This window comes from Mya arenaria, chromosome 8 (genome assembly GCF_026914265.1).
Source record: "Mya arenaria isolate MELC-2E11 chromosome 8, ASM2691426v1".
Classification (NCBI taxonomy): Eukaryota; Metazoa; Mollusca; class Bivalvia; order Myida; family Myidae; genus Mya; species Mya arenaria.
Window position 1 is genome coordinate 6,208,705 of NC_069129.1, and position 20,768 is coordinate 6,229,472.

Genomic DNA, 20,768 nt, shown 5'->3' on the forward strand with positions numbered 1-20,768 from the left:
TTGTATTTATATTTATTATTTTTGACAAACAAAATAATTGTTGGTAAATATGTACAAATTAACATATCTCATAGATTTACTAGGAGGTAAATTTTACCAAAATAGTTAATGTATTTTTTTTTTTGTATTTTTTTCAGTGCAGTCCTATTAACTTTTCCATTTCCGGTGACTTCCAAAACAAGAATCAATCAAAGATGCTGGCTAGCTGCCGCAAAGCGCTGACAGCTGTCGTATGTATTTCATTGGATTATACACTTATTATATAAGGACCCTTTTTAACAAAAACAAATGATTTTATTATGATTATTATTGGTAAAACTTATGGAGAATTGTAAACTGTAAGCTTTCAAAAGTGGGTGGGGAAAGTTGTATAGGTTAGAGACCACCACATAAATTTCCTATATGTTCTGTATCCTATCGACGAGGAAACACTGATGTCTAGTGTTTCAGGACCCCAATACCATATAAAGGAAAAAAATATACTTGTGTACTATAAAGCACTACACAGCATTTCAAAAAATAATAAGAAAAATAAAATTGGTTTATTTGTGTGTCTACTTTAAAGCAAACTGTTTTGGTCAAGCTGATAACTTCATTTATTTGGCGCCTCCACTGAAATGGAGTGCATATATGGATTGATTTTTCCTTAGTTTCTATGATGCAGGCCTATTGACTCCAATTCTACTCTCCGTATATTTATTTCAAGAAAGGCAATAATGCTACTTGGGTTTATTGCCTCAATTACTTCATTTCTTACTATGATTATTCTTTAATATTTTTAAGGGAGCCAACAAACCCCTATATTTTCCTATATTTAGCCAAGGCAACATATTCTAAAGGACACTACCTTGTCAAATCACGATCAAGCTTATTTTTAGGTTTTATTCGGAAATTCACTATCACGCTTTAATACCATTAAAACTACACTACCAACCATGCATTTTTTTCAGATTTTACACATCGCAGGATTTTTTCTTACTATAGCAGTCATCTTTTAAATGTAATTTTCACCATACCCGGCGATATGAGCATTACGCCCTCCATATGAACGCGGTGATAACGCGCTCCACCACGTTGGCTACTGCAGTATACATCCCGCAATTTACCACAAAGGCAACACGTTCTTTTTGCATAAAACATGAGGTTGGAAGTGTATCATAATACCTGTGGAAATTAAAGGTGTACAGACAAATAAACAATATTCAGACTTTGTTCACATATAGAAATATGTGTAATACGTGAATACACGATACTGTTTGATCCATGCAACGTGATCATATCGTTGATGCAAGCAGAGTACTGGTTTTAAAATGGCATATCACCTTGGTAAACATGTACAATGTCTTGCAAAGTGATTTAATAAAGGGATGTATATGAGCAAGTCCGCTCCCCCAAAAGTTATAAAAAAAAACTTGAAAGAACAAGTAGCATCATGCTCGTGTAATTGGTTGATAATGTTGTTGTTTTCAGACACAACATGCGAGACGGCTACATGTTGCAGCCCCAGTCTGTAGTGACAAGCTGTTTGTTGTAAGCCAAGTCTTTCTTTTCTGTATCGTTTAAGGTATCAAAGATCAGTAACTGATATTCCTAACTTTACAAAGAAATAGTTAATCTTTAAAAAGTGGTAATGGAATAAGACAGTGATATTTATATTGTTACTTGCAATATAAAACCATGTTTCAATACATAAATAATCAGTAGTTGTCAGTGGTCAGAAGCTCATAAACTGTTAAAATGCTTTCTGGGCTTGCTCAGAGTTTTATATAGTAGGGCTAGTTAAAAGTGTTGTAGCCTAGCACATGTCATATGTACAAATTAGGTCTTCTTTTAATATCCAAAAAGACTACTTGTGATGACAGTTTTGTTGCCATCATTTAAGCCAGTTTAAAAGTTATGATGTGAATTCGCTAATAATATGCATCGTGTGTATTTCAGCACAGACACACATCTGACAACAATCCTGACACACCTTTTGAGTTCACACCTGATAGTTTGAAGGTAGGGTCTTCCATCTTTCATGTTTTGCACTGCAATTTGTAAGATGATTCATAACATTTATAAGTGTGATTTTGTTTCTGAGCCTACTAAAAGTTGCTGCTAATCAATTCAGTTGGTCGAGCATCTTGATGATTCATCATAATCAATAAGCCCTCAATAGACTTGGTATGTTTTCCCGAAATAAAACGTTACTGTTTTCCTTTTAATTTCACGACATTGACATGATATATCACAAAGCAAATAAGATTTGACTCTTAACAGAAAAAAATAAAACTAGAAGTATGAACTTTTTTTATACTTAGATATATAATGTGGAAGTTAGATATATAATGTGGAAGTTTTAGTCTCACAAACACCATTTTTGTAGCACTTTTATCAGGGTTCCCGCTGGCGATCGCCATTGTCGCCATTTGCGACAAAATCGCAAAAGTGGCGACAAGTTTTCAAATTTGGCGAATTTATGGCGACAACGATTTTTTTCTAAAATATTTTCTTAAAATGACGTAAGTGGTGACCATGCGGCCTGCATGATAATCAATTCTGTCACTGTCATAAATCAAGCGCATCTGCTGGTGCGACAACAAAAATTAATCCGATAATTAAAGCAAGCAGTCACGGCCCAGTCAACACCTCGCTAATTATTGCAGAATTTTATTGCTTTCACGGATAAACAATGACATCCTTTAACTGTTATGTCTCTTATTAGCAAACAATTTTAATATTTAGCTCAACAGCCTTGTTGTTGCGTAATTATCGTGTTAGTTTTAAATATGCAAATCGTAGAATTTTATGTTGTCGGAAAGTCACTTGATATGCAAATTTCGTAATGACGTTTACGCGCTAAAAATAGACTTGCTTTCGGTTTTGTCGCAATTTGTAATTGCTATAAATGCAGCATTCTAAGAGTTCAAAAAGTGTCAAAAAGATTAACAGAAATCAAATAAATAGGATTAAACCCCATTTGATAAGGCTTCTAATATGTTGGCTGGAGTAAAGAGTAGGTAGACAAATTTCTATTAGGAAAGATATGGCCCTAGTTTGACAATGTATATTTCTTTGAGTTTCCATTTATTCTAAATTTATCTCATAATTTCACAAATGTATTCTTTTATTGTATGCAGGCATTAGACTGAAATCAACATATTGATGTTTATGTCACATTTTTTGCAATATTTTTTTATTTATATACTAGTCCATATACAATGAATTTTGTCAACAGAATAACAATTTGCTATTAATATCTTGTGCTTCATGTACAACAAAATGTTATGATTTGCACGACAATGTGCTAATTAAATGCAATTTAAGGCTCTTAAAATGCTTAAACCCCATGAGCTTCAGGGGGCTTCGCCCCCTTGGCCCCCACAAGGGCGCTGCCCTGGACCCGTAAGGGGGCCTATCGCGGCCCCCTTAACCCCCCGCGAAAAAGTGGCGACAACTTTTTAGAACCCAAGGGGAACCCTGTTTTATTAATACAAAAATACTTTTTTATTTTTAGACATTTTAAACTCATAATAGTGAGTGTATTTAACAATTTACTTTTATTTCAACAAATGTGGCAGACTTTCCAAAATAAGTAACATTGTCACCAGGTTTTGCTGTTTAAAACTATGTCTCCTTCATTTCTGTCAACATAAATTCATGTACCGTAAATGACTGGGTATTAGACGCCCTTTTTTTCCTCAGATTTCGATGCAAAAAAATGCCTGCGTATAATAACCCGTAACAATTTTTCAAAGTTTTTTTCTGAGGTCGATTTTTAAGCTGAGAGTTTGTTTACATTTATGTAGAAAGGGAAGTTACTCGCGTCATATTGATCGATTATATACGGGTTAAAACGGCAAGTTAAAGATCGGTATACGGTATATCGTAAGACGTTTATAATTTTAACAAAAATATTTTTGGATTAAATGTTTTTCGATTAAAGTTATTCAATTTAATTTTGAATAATAAATTGAATTGAACAATAATTAAACTTGCATATAAGAAAGCAAAGTTGGGCACTGTCAAAATATTTTTTGTCAGTTGTACGATAAGGTGTGAAAAACTCGACTGCCTTTAACCTGTTAACATACCAATACTACAAACTGTTGCGATAATGGTCTTGTTTATTCGCACTTTGTCACGTTCTTTATTCTTTTCTGTAGGTGTTGACATTTTGAGAACAAACTCGTACAATATAAGGTCTTTGCAAAACTTAACTTATCATTCTTGACGTATTTTGTTTACGATATACTGTCAGAAAGAATCTTACAAATTGTCATAAAAGGTACTTTTTAGTGCCATCCAACAACAAATTGTCACACTAGGTACTTTTTAGTGCCATCATGGGGAAAGTGCGTACATCGTACACAGCACTAGAAAAGCTAGCTGTTATCAGCTATGCTGAAGAGCACGGCAATCGTGCAGCGGGTCGCCAGTACACGATGAATGAGGTCAACGTACGCAAGTGGCGAAAACAGAAGCACGAATTAATGGCGGTTACTACACGGACAAGACGACCAAAGACATGACGGAAGATGAAATGGAGCGTTTCTTCGAGAGTGACGACGATGACGAGGAATTTGAGGGCTTTGAGGAAAGCGATTTAAGGATTAGTGAATGACAATTTGTGTGTTTCTTTGTGCAATATGTGCTGATTGAATGTGTTTATTTTAAATAATCTGTTATGTTATCACATGAAACGAATAAAAATGAAACCAATTTTGCTTTGTGTTATCATTGTATGGTTTTAAAGATAACCATCGCCATTTTCACGAAAAAAAAATTTTTTGTCACTGTCAACAAACATGGTGGCCGAAAATGCCAGACAATTTGACATTTTTTCTATGCGTCTTTTAACCCAAAACATAAATTAAAAGTTTTTTCCCCCGATTTAGCACATATATTTTTCCCTGCGTCTAATACCCCCTATCGTCATTTACGGTAGGTGCTTGACAAGCTATTTGATATAATACAAATCTTAGGTGAAATATTATTTAGCATATATATATATATATATATATATATATATTAATTGGTCAAACATTTTCTAGAGGGGTACATGTAGAATGAAAATATCAACAACTTGTGCTAATTTCGACCACTAGCAATATCAAAATCAAGGAAAAATCTTATCTGGGCCACTTCATCTTTTTTCAGCGAGCAGCGATGATCGTGAAGAACTACCCTGAAGGTCACGAACAGGCAGCTGTGATGCCCTTATTGGACCTGGCACAGAGACAACATGGTCATTGGAGTAGCTCAGCCTCTTTTTGTGGCTGTATTCAATATCCAATTTTCCTTAAATTTAAGAGTAGAATTAAAGTATTCTGATTTATAGATAGTAAAGTTGATTTGCCCAGAAACTGAATGGAATCACTGGAATATCTAAGGATAAGGATAATAATTATATGAAATACAGTACAAACTAATTGAATAATTTTCCAATTTTACCTTTGGATTGTAGTGAGCCAGACTATGTAAAACTCAAATTTTAACCAAGCCCAATACACATTTAACCGATGAAGGATTGGTAGGCTTGTGCTTATTTTCACTACTAAGATTGGAAAACAGTCATATCTTATCTCATTGCTTCATAAATCTGATTAAAAGTACAGCTTTCAAACCAGTGCCCGATTCCTATACAACGTAAGGCTTGATGACAAACCCAAGTACCATGTAGTGATATGTTATTGTTCATGTCAGGTTGGTTGCCAATTTCTGCGATGCATGCAGTAGCAAATCTTCTAAAGATGCCCAAGATGAGAGTGTATGAGGTCGCCACTTTCTATACCATGTTCAACAGGTATGTCAGATTTTAAGAAGTCTCTTATTTAGGTGTAGAGTTCAGAAAAAACTTTTTTTCGATCTTTTCATTGGTTTAGAGGTTGTCATGTGACAAACCATAGAAAGTGATATTAACTTGCAAAATGTAATAATCTCATCAAATAGTATTTTCTTTTGTCAAATACCCTCATTCCCATTTAGTGATTTTTTTGGTGCAAATTACTGCCTTCTAAAGGCTGTTTGTTTCCCCTTGCGAAAAACTGTCCATTTTTTCCAAAATTTTATACTGTGAAATCATTAATGTTCGTGGGCATGAAATTTCGTGGTTTGCCGAAAAAAAACAATTTCGTGGGTACTTAAATTCGTGGATTTTCATTTTTGAAAAATAAAAGGCGAAGATGCGATCGTCTGCATAATATCCAAGCGCTGGCCCGTGATTTCCGTCTTCTACGTCACTCGGTTTATGACACTCGCTAATGTGGTACGACATGCTAATTAGTGCATATACCCATGTCACTTATCGATTTAATTGGGAATAAAGGTAATAAAAGAAGATGTACCCTGATCATAAATACAGATAGGGAAAGCCATTGAATGCCAATTAAGAATTTTGCAAACTGTGAAAACACCGAAAAGGTGCGTATATTGTCACGTTCGGTGCTTAGTAACCTTCAATGTACTAGTAATCGATTAATTATTTCATTAAATAAAAAAATCGAGTATGGACACTCATCACGCACATCTTGTAAACTTGGAGATTTTCATAAACAGCACACGTTTAACCACGTGCTTATAACTGTCATTTGCTGCATAAAACACATTTAATTGATTTGGTTCATTATTTGTTATAAAATATTAACAGAATAATGATCGTAAGTTATACAGTGAGACAGGTTTTAACACTGTACACTGCGACCTCTGTTAAGAATATACTAGAGTATGTACGTAACAAGGCAATTGAAAACGTGAATAAAGGGTTTATATTTCGTGGGATCTTGAATTCGTGGATCACCCAACCCACGAAAACCACGAACATTAATGCCCCACGAACATTAATGATTTCACAGTATTTTGTTTCCCAATTTGATAAATGTACATTTCATTAATGAATAAAAAAGCAATGAATTCCTTGAAATATAAACAAAATCTTGACAATACTTACTCTTTCACTGCATAAAGTATGCATAAAAAAGTTAAAACATGTATATTTGCCATTATATTAGCTATTTTGGCCTGATTTTGTATTTTCCCAAAGGCAACATTTTTTCCCAATTTGCAAGGCACAGGCGGTAAAAATAATTCCAAAAAAAATCACTGCCATTAAAGAAGAAATGATGTTATTCTTGTTTTATGCTATGATCAGATATTGGTGAAAATAGAATTAACTAGTTAGTGATGTCACTTACATGTATGTTAAATTTATTACTTTTGGACCAAAACCATACAAATTATTTGGCCCCACAGAAATTTACTTGTTCAGGTGTCAAAAAAATGTCCTTAAAAATTATCTCAGGGCCTGGGAAGATTCTGTTCAACTGGCATTTAAGTGATGTTGCAATGTTTCTGATTTGTCCCTTTTTACATGGAACATCTGCACATTAAGCCAGTAGTGAAACATTATGTACATCTGCTCAACAACTCCCTGTTCTTTGTTTGGGGTTTGTTACAAGTAGTTTACTGTAGTATACTTACTTTCATTCATCTTTCAGAGAACCAGTAGGGAAATATTTCATCCAGATCTGCACAACAACCCCCTGTATTGTGAACGGCGTGGGTTGTGATGTCATTCTCGACTGTATTAGGAAAGAACTTGGTATGGTTTTGGTTTGTCAGATTTTTATACCCCCACCCTGTATAGGTGTGGGTTATGTAGGAACCACCTTGTCCTGTCCATCAGTCCTGGGACTTTCTACTTACCTACGTATTTGAGTTGTCGCCCTTTTATTATAAATTTATGTTTTACATTATTTTATTTTTATTCTTCTCCACTGTGTTAGACTCAATAGGATTTTTGAAAATCTGCTAAAATCAATAAACCGCAGAGGACATACCAATTACCCTTTTATTATATACATGAGTACTGCCTTCTGGTTAAAATCATATTAAAGACACGTTACCACATATAACGAATTACCCGGTACATTTAAATGATGCGCTATTTTTTTTGATGATATTATTTTAACACTAGCAATAAAACATATGAATGAAATATGGCCATTTTGCACTAGAATAGAGTACGGACTACCATTATACATATTTTGCAATAAATATGACTTACAGATTTATGATGAGTATATAATGATTATTAAGATCAGCTTTATATTGAATTTCAGGGATAGATCTTGGGGAGACGACGAAGGATGGAAAGTTCAGCCTGCTTGAGGTGGAGTGTTTAGGAGCATGTGTTAACGCTCCCATGGTGCAGGTCAATGACAACTATTATGTGAGTTAAACACGGCCCATATTCACTAGCGTCTTGAGCTTGACACTCCACTCAACTTGTAAAATGGCCATTACTGAGCAAAGATGGTAACAATTGCTACATATGTGTTACAAATGATCTATTTAAAAATCAGACACACTTCCCTTCTGCCAAAATTAGTTACTGGTATATTATTATAGATATTTTGAAACATTCAAGAACTCAATTCTCCGGCTCAAGACGAAAGTGAATATTGACCCAGGGATCTTTTTTTTTTCATTTTTCCAACTTGCTAAAGTGTTTTAAAACTATTTTAATAACTGGCTTTATTTTTTAGAATAACAAAGTCTGATTTATTTGGAAGAGTTTTGTATGATTATCATACTAAGAGAATATTATTCCAAAAACAGGATATTGTGCCAAAAATTACCAAAACCTTCCATATTTAAAGTTGCTTGGTAATGTCTGAAATTAACCCCCAAATTAATTGATCATTTCTCCGTAGTATATGCAAGCTATTATAACTTATGTACACCATTGACCCATTATGCTTGAATAACTGACTGAACTGAACACTTGCTCTTAGGAAGACCTGACTGCCGAAGACATGAAGAGGATCCTTGATGATCTCAAACAGGACAAAATACCCAAGCCTGGGCCTCAGTAAGTGTGCAGCTTTGTATCGTAGTTGAGCCTGGGCCTCAGTAAGTGTGCAGCTTTGTATCGTAGTTGAGCCTGGGCCTCAGTAAGTGTGCAGCTTTGTATCGTAGTTGAGCTCTAATAGAATTACATCTTTTGTTTTTCAAAGAAAACAAAGTCTTTATGTTGTCATGACCTCAGTGACTTCGCTCTTGAATATATTTTCCAGTGCTCATTTTCTTTAACTTAGTGAATTCACAAATAATGAAAAGATTCTTGAAACACTCTCAAGGTAGAAAGTTTATTAAGGATACAGACTATATGTAATTATGAATAACGATAATTACACACTTGATCAAGACTTAACACTATGAAGAAATAAATATAGGTGCTGCATGCAAAAAAGAGTTTCACTAACAGATAAAAAATTGGCAATATTTTTTAATTTGTTTAAACATCTTACATCTAACTTCACATCAAAAGCAGCTGGCAGGTACTCATATGAGCAGAAGTGGGAAAAAACACCCAAAACTTTAATTATATAGTTTCAGTAGCCTTGCTAACACCTTTCAGAAAAAACCCACATTTTCTGGTACACTTTTGAGTAAAGATTAGAGATGGAGCAATTTTGACAGTGTGAAAGCATTTTGTTCACATTTCACAACATTGCTTATCATTATGTGTCTGACGATATTAGACGATAAAGAGTCCCATTGACTTAAAAAAAGGGTAAGAGGAACTAGAAACATTAAAGATTGTTATGGCACAACACTCATCTGAGTATTTATTAAAGTTCTTTTATTGGCCCTTGTTGCCTTTCAGGAGTGGACAAGGTCACAGATTCTCATGTGAGCCGAAGGGAGGGCTGACTTGTCTTGACAGTGAACCCAGGGGACCGGGATTCGGTGTGCGCTCAGACTTGTGAAGACTGTGTTGAAATTAGGACATTTATGATAATTTGCAGACTATTCAGAGTTTTAAATACTTGTGGTACACAATTGATTGTAGTAAGGAAGTGGGATAACTCTTCTGTTATAATTTTAGTGGAAAGTATTTTGCAAGTGCTTTGCTGGTATTTTGTATGGATGATTGTTTGATAAAATGATGTTTTTGAATAGTTAAAACATGATCACAACCTAGTAACTATCTTTGCTGATAATTTATTAAATTATTATGGCATTTCTCTTGCTGTTGTTACATACATTGCATTATATTAACTGACTTGTTAATAAACTTGTGACAATTTTTCATTGAAGTTTTATTGTGACTTATAGTTTGATGAGTTATAAATTATCATAGTATTGATAATATATTGGAGTCGCATTGTAAACTGTTGATGTTGCTATCAAAAACCAGGTTGCTTATAGAAAGTCAAGGTCGAAGCATAGACCTCGATTTATGTGAATGCCTGTCAAGTCAGAAAAGAGGGGTGTGCATAATGTCGATAAACTAAATTACTGCGATACAGAACCGAATCGATACACATATCTATATCATGGACAACAGAAATGTTTATTTTTAACTTGTTTAACTTGAAAGGGGTATCAAGGGTCGATATTTGTATTTCTCGTCTAGGCCTTATATCAACCGGGATATCGTCGGGTCTTAAGAGATGCTGCTAAATGATTGACAGTTGGTATTAAGCTGCTAAATTATTGACATTTGGTATATAGCCACGTTAGCCACACATACATTTGGGCTGCGCGGCGTTCCATTAATTGAAGTCGATTTTCAAATAAACTTACAGTAATTGCACCCTTTACTCGTTCCAAGGTCGGCTTCCCTACGGTGCCGGCGTCCGGTTGAAGTTATATGTCAAGTTGGCATTCGATCTTATAACTCCAATTCCCTTCATTTAATTCACTTCATACTTCACACAGATGATCCGGACCATCACACAGTTCTAAACCCAAATTGTGGCCCCAGATTGACCAAGAAACTTTTGTTAAAGTTTTAGGCCACATTGTGTCCCGTTCAAGTTAATTGGCAAAGTAGGATTTTTACTAGTTGATCCTATACCTTTCATTCAATTGACTTCATAGTTCATACAATTGTTGAAGGTCATCATGCAATTAGGGTTACATAACTGCATTTGATTCATAATGCTAAGTATAGTCCTTTTAAAGTTATGTGCACATTTTAGGGCAATTGGGTTTTAGCTCGTATCTACAATACCTCTCATTCAAAGGACTTCATACTTCATACATTTCTTCACGGCCACCACACATTAAGGTTAAATAACTCCATATTAACATAAATACAAATTATGGCATTTGATCGACTTAGAAAGTTTGGTTTAAGTTTTAGGGCACTGGGGTTTTAACTCCGATCTCAAATACCGTTTATTTGATGGCCTTCATACTTCACACAGTTCTTCAAGGCCATCACACAATAAGGTTACATATCTCTAAAATAGCCTAAACAAATAATGGCCCTTGATTGATTTTTTCTTTGACCTTTTTATTGTTTTACCAGGCATATATACATGTCACTTAGTACCGCTTTCTGGATACATTATTTTGAAATGAATATAGCAACAAAGAAATGAAATGTGAACGATATCGGATTAAAATCAATGGACTCAAAATACATGGTCACACTTATACATCTGGCAACGTGATAAATGGTGATTGTGGTTGAAGTCTGACAAGGTCCTACTTGACAATACTACTGAAGTTCTATTCCACATATATACGAGCATATATGTGCAATACAGTGTTATATCGTCCAACTCCTTTGATGGAATGACCTCCGCTACTGTTGGGACAACTCATAGCATTTCATGTATATCCTATAGCTATGTGTCACGTCTGAAAGTCTAGTGTTCAAGCCAGTGGTGTATTTATATTATTACAGCGTGTTACAGTTCTGTGTCATTCCTTCGAGTATCAGTTTACTAGCGCGCTGAATGTTTTCCATTTTATGACAACTCGGACTGCTTGGTAGCATATTTCCCCATCCTAGAGCCATTGTCGGCATGCCGGAGATAGTATCTCTCATTGGCACCGCGCAACCATATATGAACCTCTATATAATCTATGGCCCCCGAGTCGAACATAGCGGACGGACAATGAAATTCTCGTCAACTCTTATATCATTTTCATTATTTATATGTCACCTCTACATTGGCATCAATATCCGACATAAGCACATTCTTCATATCAACTGAGTTTGATGCTTACGACACCTAACTAATCATGGGCTCGTGGTTTTTTTCACGGTATTAAAATGATGAAAATCTTTTGAACCAACTGAAAAAAACAGAAGATGACTTGACTTGCGCTGATTTATAATTGACAGTTACATCCAATATCACACACACTATCCTACCACTTCTGCATGGGGTTCGCTGAAATAAAACAAAACACATCTGTATGATGTAAGGCATGTACCACAAGTTTAATATCTTAATTCATATTTTAAAAATATATATAAATGTAAACAGTTAAACACTTATAAATACATAAGCTGCAATTAACTATTTCCATGGTTTCTGTACTCAATTTTATGACAAGGATAGTCTTGTATGGGCGCAATTACGATTTGATGTTGAGAACGAAATTTGTAAATAGCCCATTAACCCAACCTTCCGAGAGAGAGAGAATATTTGTTTATTTCAGTGTAAGATCGTATTTTCGCCACTCGTGAAAATATAGTTTTTTCTATGATCACGAGCAACTGCAACCGCCCCTTCCCCGTCCAGCGCCCCGCCCCTCCCGCACACAAGTTATCCAACCAAATGTTTGATGCCAAACAGTTTAGACAAAAACATGCATAATAATGGGCCAAACATGGCTCAGGAAAGCCCCCACAACCCCACCATTGCACCTAAGGAGGCTTTTGTATATGTCCGTATGTTTTTGTCTTCGCATCCAATAACGTCTAATCTTGGATCCACCTCTTTAAGTGTCATTGGACAAAGATCGCGTACCCTATTTCGCAGATGTAGTGCTCCGCAATATCGCAGGGCTGATCGTTCCATGTGTAGTTGTAGGTACTATGTCCCCATAACACCACACAATCTTCCGCTCTGATAAATATATATGACATACTCGTAATTTGGCGATATACAAGTTTATAAAATCAAAGTTATTTAATTAAGAAAGGAGTTAAACAAGGACTGGTTTACATTTCTATCTGTCATGGTATTAAACCTTTCTTGTAGTGGTTTAAAACCACAGTGAAAACTTAGAAGACGACAAGCCCAGTAGTATTTTTTCAATATAAACCACAGCTAGACATGTACACTTGTTATTTTGGGATGATGCCATTAAAAGCACTAAAAAACGTTGAGATTATGAGAACAACCGTCATGATGTGGATGTAATACTATATATAAGCCTCATTACACGGACTGTTTACATAGAACTATGCGGACTGTTTTGTCGAACCCAACTAATTGTCTACTAAAATACGAACGAATATGGCTGTGAAGGCAAACATTTGTTTAGCCTTATTGTGATTAACTAAGCCTCACAGATAGTGATTACAAGTGGAACAGCAAAAATAAGACATTTTAGGCTCTCACACAGTAAAGGCCTAACTTAGACTAAATGAGAACACACAACGTCACAAACGCAAAGACTACTCGTATATAGGCATCAACATATCTTCATATAACAAATGTCCAAGTTACATTGTAGCCATATTAGTCTGTGTTTTTCTTCAACTGTCAGATTACCTCTTATCAAACCAGACGTTATTGGGTTCACCGGCATGCCAGTCAGCATATGTGACCTGGTTATCACTCGGGTAGCCCCACACCCAGCGACCTTCAACCTCAAGGTCATTAGCGCTTGTCCAGTAACCTACAAACTGGGGATCTGCCCGGAAATAAAGGAGAGTGCACACCGGGGTTGAAATTGTGTGCAATTGGTTTCCAATAAAACATTTCAAGATATACAAAATGTACGCATAAGTAAGGACTTACTGAAAAGGTAGTAATGGTATGTGAAAAAAGACAAGTAATATATAATAAAAACAAAATAATCACGACAGAATATCTTCTTATGAAATCAAAAAAAATAAATTAATATGGTTAGACATTCAAAGGAGGTGATGAGAATTGCCCATGCACACAGGGCTGAACTTATTCGAGAATAAAAGCAGTGAAAGTCACACATTGTGAGTATTGTACTTACTGTCGTGTAAATGAAAATGCACTATAGACTGTTTCAAAAATGTGTCCTCCGCCGCGGATTCTATGGCAACCAAGAGCGCTTCTTTATCCTTGCATGATTTCTAGACAGGTGAAATGTTATAAATGTATATTACTTGGAGTTCAACATGTTGTGGCAAATTGCAAATATATAATAAAAGCGAATATTTTATATTTTGGCACACTGTCCAAACCACGGGATCGTGTGTGATTGAAATAATATAAAAAGAGATATTTGTATTGAATGTTTTGCATTTACTACACTATATACGGTTTAAATGGATGGTCTTACATATCTTTCATTGTTCATTGTTACGTTTCCGTCGTTAAAATTTGTTAAGAGTATTTGCACAATAAAATTAAAACATATATATATATATATATATATTACCAATACGCAAAAACGTTATTATATCTAGTGTTTGGAATAATAAATATATTTTAGAATATTACCGTAGCATGGAACCAATTCAGCTTGTCGACACTAAACAGATAGCAGTGGTCATGAAATGTGATCCAGCTGTCCGGACATTCGATGGCTATTGCTGTTGATAAGAAATAACAAAAATAGGATCCATCTTTATTTGAACTCAGAGGCTTAGTTGCTGTGATTTCAGAAATTACAGTTCCCAAGTAATATGAACTAGCTGTCTCGGTTATTGCTGTGGATAAGAAATAACAGTTTCTTGTAAATGTGATCAAACTGACAGGACACTCGATGGCTTTGCTGTGGTTCATAAATAACAGTTGCTTAGAAATGTATTCCAGCTGTACCGGCTAACGATGTGGACCAGAAATAGCAGTTGTTAAGAAATGTAGCCTGGCTATGAGATAATTGTGGAATAATTTCAGGGTAACTGCATTAAAACTGTCCGTGAAAGCAGGGTCACATTATGAATGAAGCCGCTTTTCTCAGCTTATCATTACACAGTTTAAACTGAACCCAGAGAATATTGCTTCGGATAAGTAACAACGTAGATATGAAGTCGGATTGCTGATCATACGAAGTGTTTAAGCATTTTGTCAATGTGAACTGAATCAGGTCAGAAATAGCAATGGTTTCATGGATTGATTAGCATACGTTCTGATTTTTACGAATCAAAACTTTCTGTGAATTAGGCTTTAGCCCTTATAATGAATATTCTATAAAATCATACGTACTTTACAAATCATATCCATATGAATAAAAGACAATGATTTTGAAAAGGATTAACACTATAAATTGACACACCTGTAACGCCTAGTAGAAAGGAAATCCAAGTGAAAAGACGAGTTGTTGTCATCCTGATGTTAAATATGTATTTACACTGTTATGATTTCAACAGCGCGCTTATCAAGGTTAAGGTTAATATCGGCATCATCTCACTGATAAAACCATCAAGAAGTTTTGCTATCGTAATAAGTTCATGTGTGAGATTTAACAGATGTGATGTTTCAGCCATTGCATTTTAGAATTTACGAGGAAGTGAACATCAGTACCAATGAATACATATGTACAGCTTATGGTTAACCAAGAAAATAAATGTTTACAGTTGTAGATCGTTATATTGTCCATATATATATCAAAGTCAAAATACATGACAGTATAAATGTAATTACTTTGTTTTTGTGTATTGACAGTTAACATGTATACCAATTACACCAATAGCTCAAATATTTTGCTTTTAAATATTGTTACTTGTCTATCAAACACACAATGCCCGATTTTGCAACTATCAAATTATGCATTTTGCAAAAGTAAGATTTGAGCTTATGATCTTTTTTTGAGACCAGGAAAAGCTATATTTATTCTATATCAAATAAATTGTTTATACAGATAACCTGATAAAATTTCATGAAGATCAACAGAAACTATACCATTTAATGTAATGTAAAAAAGAACATATTGTAAATACATCAGCTCTTCCTAGAAGTTAAGTTACAGAGACCAGCCTTTGACCCCTGATGACACACCAATAATATTTTGAAAATGCATTGATTGACTGTAGTGCCGACGGGTCAATGTTGTGTGTGCTAGTGTAAAAGCGTGAGTTCATACGTGTGTGTGTGTGTGTGTGTGTGTGTGTGTGTGTGTGTGCGTGCGTGGTGTGCGTGCGTGGCGTGCGTGCGTGCGTGCGTGCGTGCGTCACCAAATGTCATGATTAATTTTTTAAATATCCTGCAGAAAAAAAAACTTTAAAAGTTTTGTATTGTTTATGACATTTGGAAAATGTTCTTAGAATGTACTTACTGTAATGACCTTGAAGTTTCATTTATAGAACAGTTGGATAAAAACTATTGACTTTCTAACATAGAATAAAAAATGTTAATGCAGAATCGTTACCACAAAAAAAATCAACACTTGGCAAAACCCTAAATAATCACAAAAAATGTCCCGAAGCCTTTCATTGTTCAACTCTCTCAACTCTCTCTTGTACTTGCACATTAAAACCTACGGGCCAAACAAGACGTCCAGACCAGAAGCCTTTCAGTATATATACCTTCAGGAATTACAATGGCTGTTTCTTTTTCCAATTCTATTCAGCACATAGAATGAAACAACAATGTTGGCATACATGCACTTACTCATTATGTTATGCCTACTTATTCGGCACAACTATTCAAACATCTATTTGAGACTGTATGCCAGTAATTCGATATGCTTTATTAAAACACACAAAAACTACCTACCAACCCAAATAGACATGTTTGGTAAATTGAAACAATTTGTTAAAGGTCTTACCATCACAACAACTAACACCAACATGTCATGCAAAGTGTAACTAAACGTTGTGATGGGGTGGCATAAATATTTGGTAAATTAAAAACAAAAAAAAACACAATTTCAAAATTGTATTACATAATTACTTTTTAATATTGTAGCAAAATAAAATAAAATAAAATTTAAATGAATCGCAAAATATTCCCATTGACCTTGCTCATTTTCAATCACTAATGAATTAACAAAAAATCAAATTTCTTAGTATTAACAAAATATGAAATCTTAGAGTAAAGTAATATTCAATCTCTAATAAATAACAAAAAAATCAAATTTCTTAGTATTAACAAAATATGAAATCTTAGAGTAAAGTAATATTCAATCTCTAATAAATAACAAAAACTCAAATTTCCTAGTATTAACAAAATATGAAATCTTAGAGTAAAGTAATTTTCAATCACTAATGAATAACATGAAAATTGAATTTCTTAGTATAAACAAAATATCAAATATCAGAGCAAATTATTTTCATCACTAATGAAATTACAAAAAATCAAATATTTTAGTATTAACAAGATATAAAATGTTAGAGCAAAGTAATTTTCAGTCACTAATGAAATAACAAAAAAATCGAATTTCTTAGTATTAACAAAAAATCAAATCTTAGAGCAAAGTAATTTTCAATCGCTAATGAATTAACCAAAAAATCAAACTTCTAGGTATTAACAAACTACCAAATCAGAGATAAGTAATTTTCAGTTACTACTGGAAAAAAACAAAAATCAAATAACGTAGTATTCACAAAACATCAAATCTTAGAGCACAGTAATTTTCAATCACTAATGAATTAAAACCAAAACTAACAAATCTCTTAACAAAATATTATATCTCCAAGCAGTGTACAGTTTACAGTTTTATTTTACTCTCATCACATAATACAAATAAGTGTTTTGATGTCATCAACATGAATAATACAAATAGCAAATTAATTTTCAATCACTAGAGAATTAACATTTTTTATCAAATCTACGAGCATAGTAATCGCGATCATTAGGGATCATCAAATTGCCAAGCATAGTTATATCCAATAACTTGGAAATTAGTAAAACTACAATTAACAAACATAGCATTTTATCATTTTAAGGGAATTAAGCAGAGTAATTGCAAGTAAATTCTAGTATACAAACAGCAATTACAATGAGAATAATTCCAATTTCCAAATAAAATGTTATTTCAATTAGAGGAGAGGCGATTTAAAATCAACCTTTGTAAAAGTCGAATTTGCCCCAAAATGTCTAAACCTTATTTTGTTTGTCGTATATTTCCCAGTTTATTACATAGATCTACAGGCAAACTTTCCTTATTCAAAGGGTAAAGTATCTTCCCAATATTTTCCAAACAACTAACTATTGACAAACCAGCTCTAGATACACCGGTATTTGTATGATTAATCTTTTCTTTAAATTAAGCTCTTCGGACAATGACAGGGACTAGCTTAGCGGTATGACAACAGAGACTTGAAAGTATGATGCAGATCCCAACAGCTGCCCCTGGCTTACTTTAAATATTTGCCTGTGACCTCAGTTGGGTAAAATTGGCCGGTATGACATCTAGTTGCTTTGAGGCGTCTTGTCAAAGAGGTGCCTAGTTTTTGTTACCGTTAATCTGTTTATAAGGCATATGCCAGGGTATTTTCAAAAACACAACGGTAGTTATGACATGTATTTTCAACGCAAATAAAAATCACTTAATTCCAGAACATTTTAGTATCAAACAGACTTTATTCCAAAATCGATTTTATAATACAAAATCGAATGCGAAGGGATGTATGCGCGTCCATTTTTGTACAAAGATATCGTGAACATAAATTTCCAAATAAAGCTTTTTTTGCACTAAATCATTTCAACAAATTTGACGTTCATGATATTGACACTTTAAAGGCGCACAATATAGGATACAGCATAAAATATGTTGTTTAATTAATATTGTTTTAATGCTTATCATGTTTTACTCATTGGACTTTAATGATCAAACCAATTAAGCATATATCTTGTGAATAGGTAAAAAATATGAGCGATATCAGGGCGTTTTTAACTTGGTAGTTAGTGGCCACGTGGCCATTAATAAAAATCAATTATAAAGGCTTTCATCTTTATCGGTACACAAATCACATGTTTGTTGTTGTTCTGTTTTGTTTGCTTTTCGTTTTTTATCTTTACTGATATGATGTTAAAGAAATTAAAAATAATCTTTATATGAACGCATAATAAAAACAAATTAAAATAACCATCGAAAATTATCTTTGTATTGTACTTCGAACTGAGAACTGGATAAAACTATTGCAAGTTGTACAATATACAATTAAACAAATGAATTAAGTCAGCACTCTCAAAGATTGACAGTCTTGACATTTTGTTTTAAATTGTCTCAGTTTCAGCTGATTTCGGCATCAATACTTTCACATGGGTTTGAATGAACGATTATTGACTGAATGTTAAAATGATTGATGGGTGATTTAATGAATGAAACAATGCACGAATGATTAACAAACAAAACAAATGAATGAGTAAGAAAACGAACAATTGGACGAATGAGTGAAAAAGAGGCAAAATTTCTCCTACATAGACGAACAACAACTGTGAAAGTGCTAATCACATCCTAAAATCTGCAACAAGTTGGAAGGCACAGGACATGCCAAAATTTATTAATACTCTCTATGACATCGTTCAAAGTGAACAAGAAGAAAGACTTAGATCGATACGAGATACCGGAAACTTTAGATTAGCCGACATGTATACTCATCACAAAGTCGACATCAGCTACTGGGCCACTATATCAAAGGAATGCTTGAAAGAAAAAAAAGCATTTCCGTACATATTATGGGAATACAAATAGCAACACGGTCGTGTCAAATGAGGGCAGCTTGGCTGTACAACGAACGCCAACAGCTGGCAAAATAACGGGTCAGAGGAAACGCAAACGTGCGGAGCGGTCGACAACACCAAATGCGAAACGAAAATTATAGTCGGGAAAGGCGGTCTTTTGACTACAACGTGTTTTCAACACACCGACATTGATTTTTCGCTTGATAGATATGTGGACTATTTGGGTTGTATTGATATTAATAAAAAAATAAAATGTCTTTTAATAAAAAAAATGTAAAATCATAGAGGAATAAAAAGAATTAAAAAGAAACAATTCTAATTTGAATTAAGAGTAATAAAACAAACTAATATGTATATAAAATATATAACGGATAGAGAACCCTTTAATTATCAGATTATTTAATTTATCAAAGCGATCAAGAATAATAGCATGTGATGATTATTCTGGTTATTAGGATAGGTAACTCTGGAGGGTCGTTATTGAAATTGACACGCTCTGCCTATTTCGGTATGGACTTTTCCAAAGGTCAAGGTTAGCCTCATTCCTGTACTTACAACCATCATGATGGACGTTATACTACCGAAAAGCGATTTTGGAGAAAAAGAAGTACGTTTTTCCTAGTCCAACACCACCAACACCACCAACACAAACACCACCAACACAATCACCATCAACACTAACACCACTAAGTCCAACACAAACACCAATATCAATACCACCAACATCAACACCACCACCACAAACACCAATCCACCAACACCAACACCAACATCAACACCATCAACATCATCAACACCAACACCACCAACAACAACAAAAACACCAACATCACCATCACCAACACCGAGACGACCAAGTTCAACACCCCCAACACCAACACCACCAACATCACCTTCACCAACGTCAACACTACCAACACCAACACCATCACAAACAGCAAAAGAACAATCACCAACCCCATCAACACCACCAACAATTACCTTTCTTTGTCATGGTAATATTTGTTACAACAGACTGTAAAGTTCAATAAAGCATCGGTAAACACAATGGTAATGAATATTTCGTAACAATACATTTGCTTAGATATATCTATGATATCGAAGTGAAATTATTACACAATATTATATTGTTAATATGTGCGACTGAAATAAAGCTTTATGAACGTATTTGTATGGGTAAAATTAGTTAAACAATTC

General features: G+C 34.2%; 2 protein-coding genes across 2 annotated transcripts; one reads left to right on the plus strand and one right to left on the minus strand.

Annotated features, from left to right (window-relative positions):
* Positions 1-142: 142 nt before the first annotated feature.
* On the plus strand, positions 143-10,080 carry LOC128243043 (NADH dehydrogenase [ubiquinone] flavoprotein 2, mitochondrial-like). Its single transcript, XM_052960531.1, has 9 exons — positions 143-230; positions 1,471-1,530; positions 1,939-2,001; positions 5,143-5,230; positions 5,689-5,788; positions 7,479-7,582; positions 8,103-8,212; positions 8,778-8,854; positions 9,653-10,080. The coding sequence occupies exons 1-9, from the start codon at positions 195-197 to the stop codon at positions 9,753-9,755; spliced, it is 741 nt and encodes a 246-aa protein (XP_052816491.1). The 5' UTR covers positions 143-194; the 3' UTR covers positions 9,756-10,080.
* A 2,026-nt stretch (positions 10,081-12,106) lies between these two features.
* On the minus strand, positions 12,107-15,311 carry LOC128242531 (perlucin-like protein). The gene is made up of 6 exons (XM_052959710.1): positions 15,220-15,311; positions 14,442-14,533; positions 13,972-14,071; positions 13,512-13,653; positions 12,762-12,860; positions 12,107-12,179 (listed from the first exon to the last, which is right to left on the minus strand). The coding sequence occupies exons 1-6, from the start codon at positions 15,269-15,271 to the stop codon at positions 12,152-12,154; spliced, it is 513 nt and encodes a 170-aa protein (XP_052815670.1). The 5' UTR covers positions 15,272-15,311; the 3' UTR covers positions 12,107-12,151.
* Positions 15,312-20,768: the final 5,457 nt, after the last annotated feature.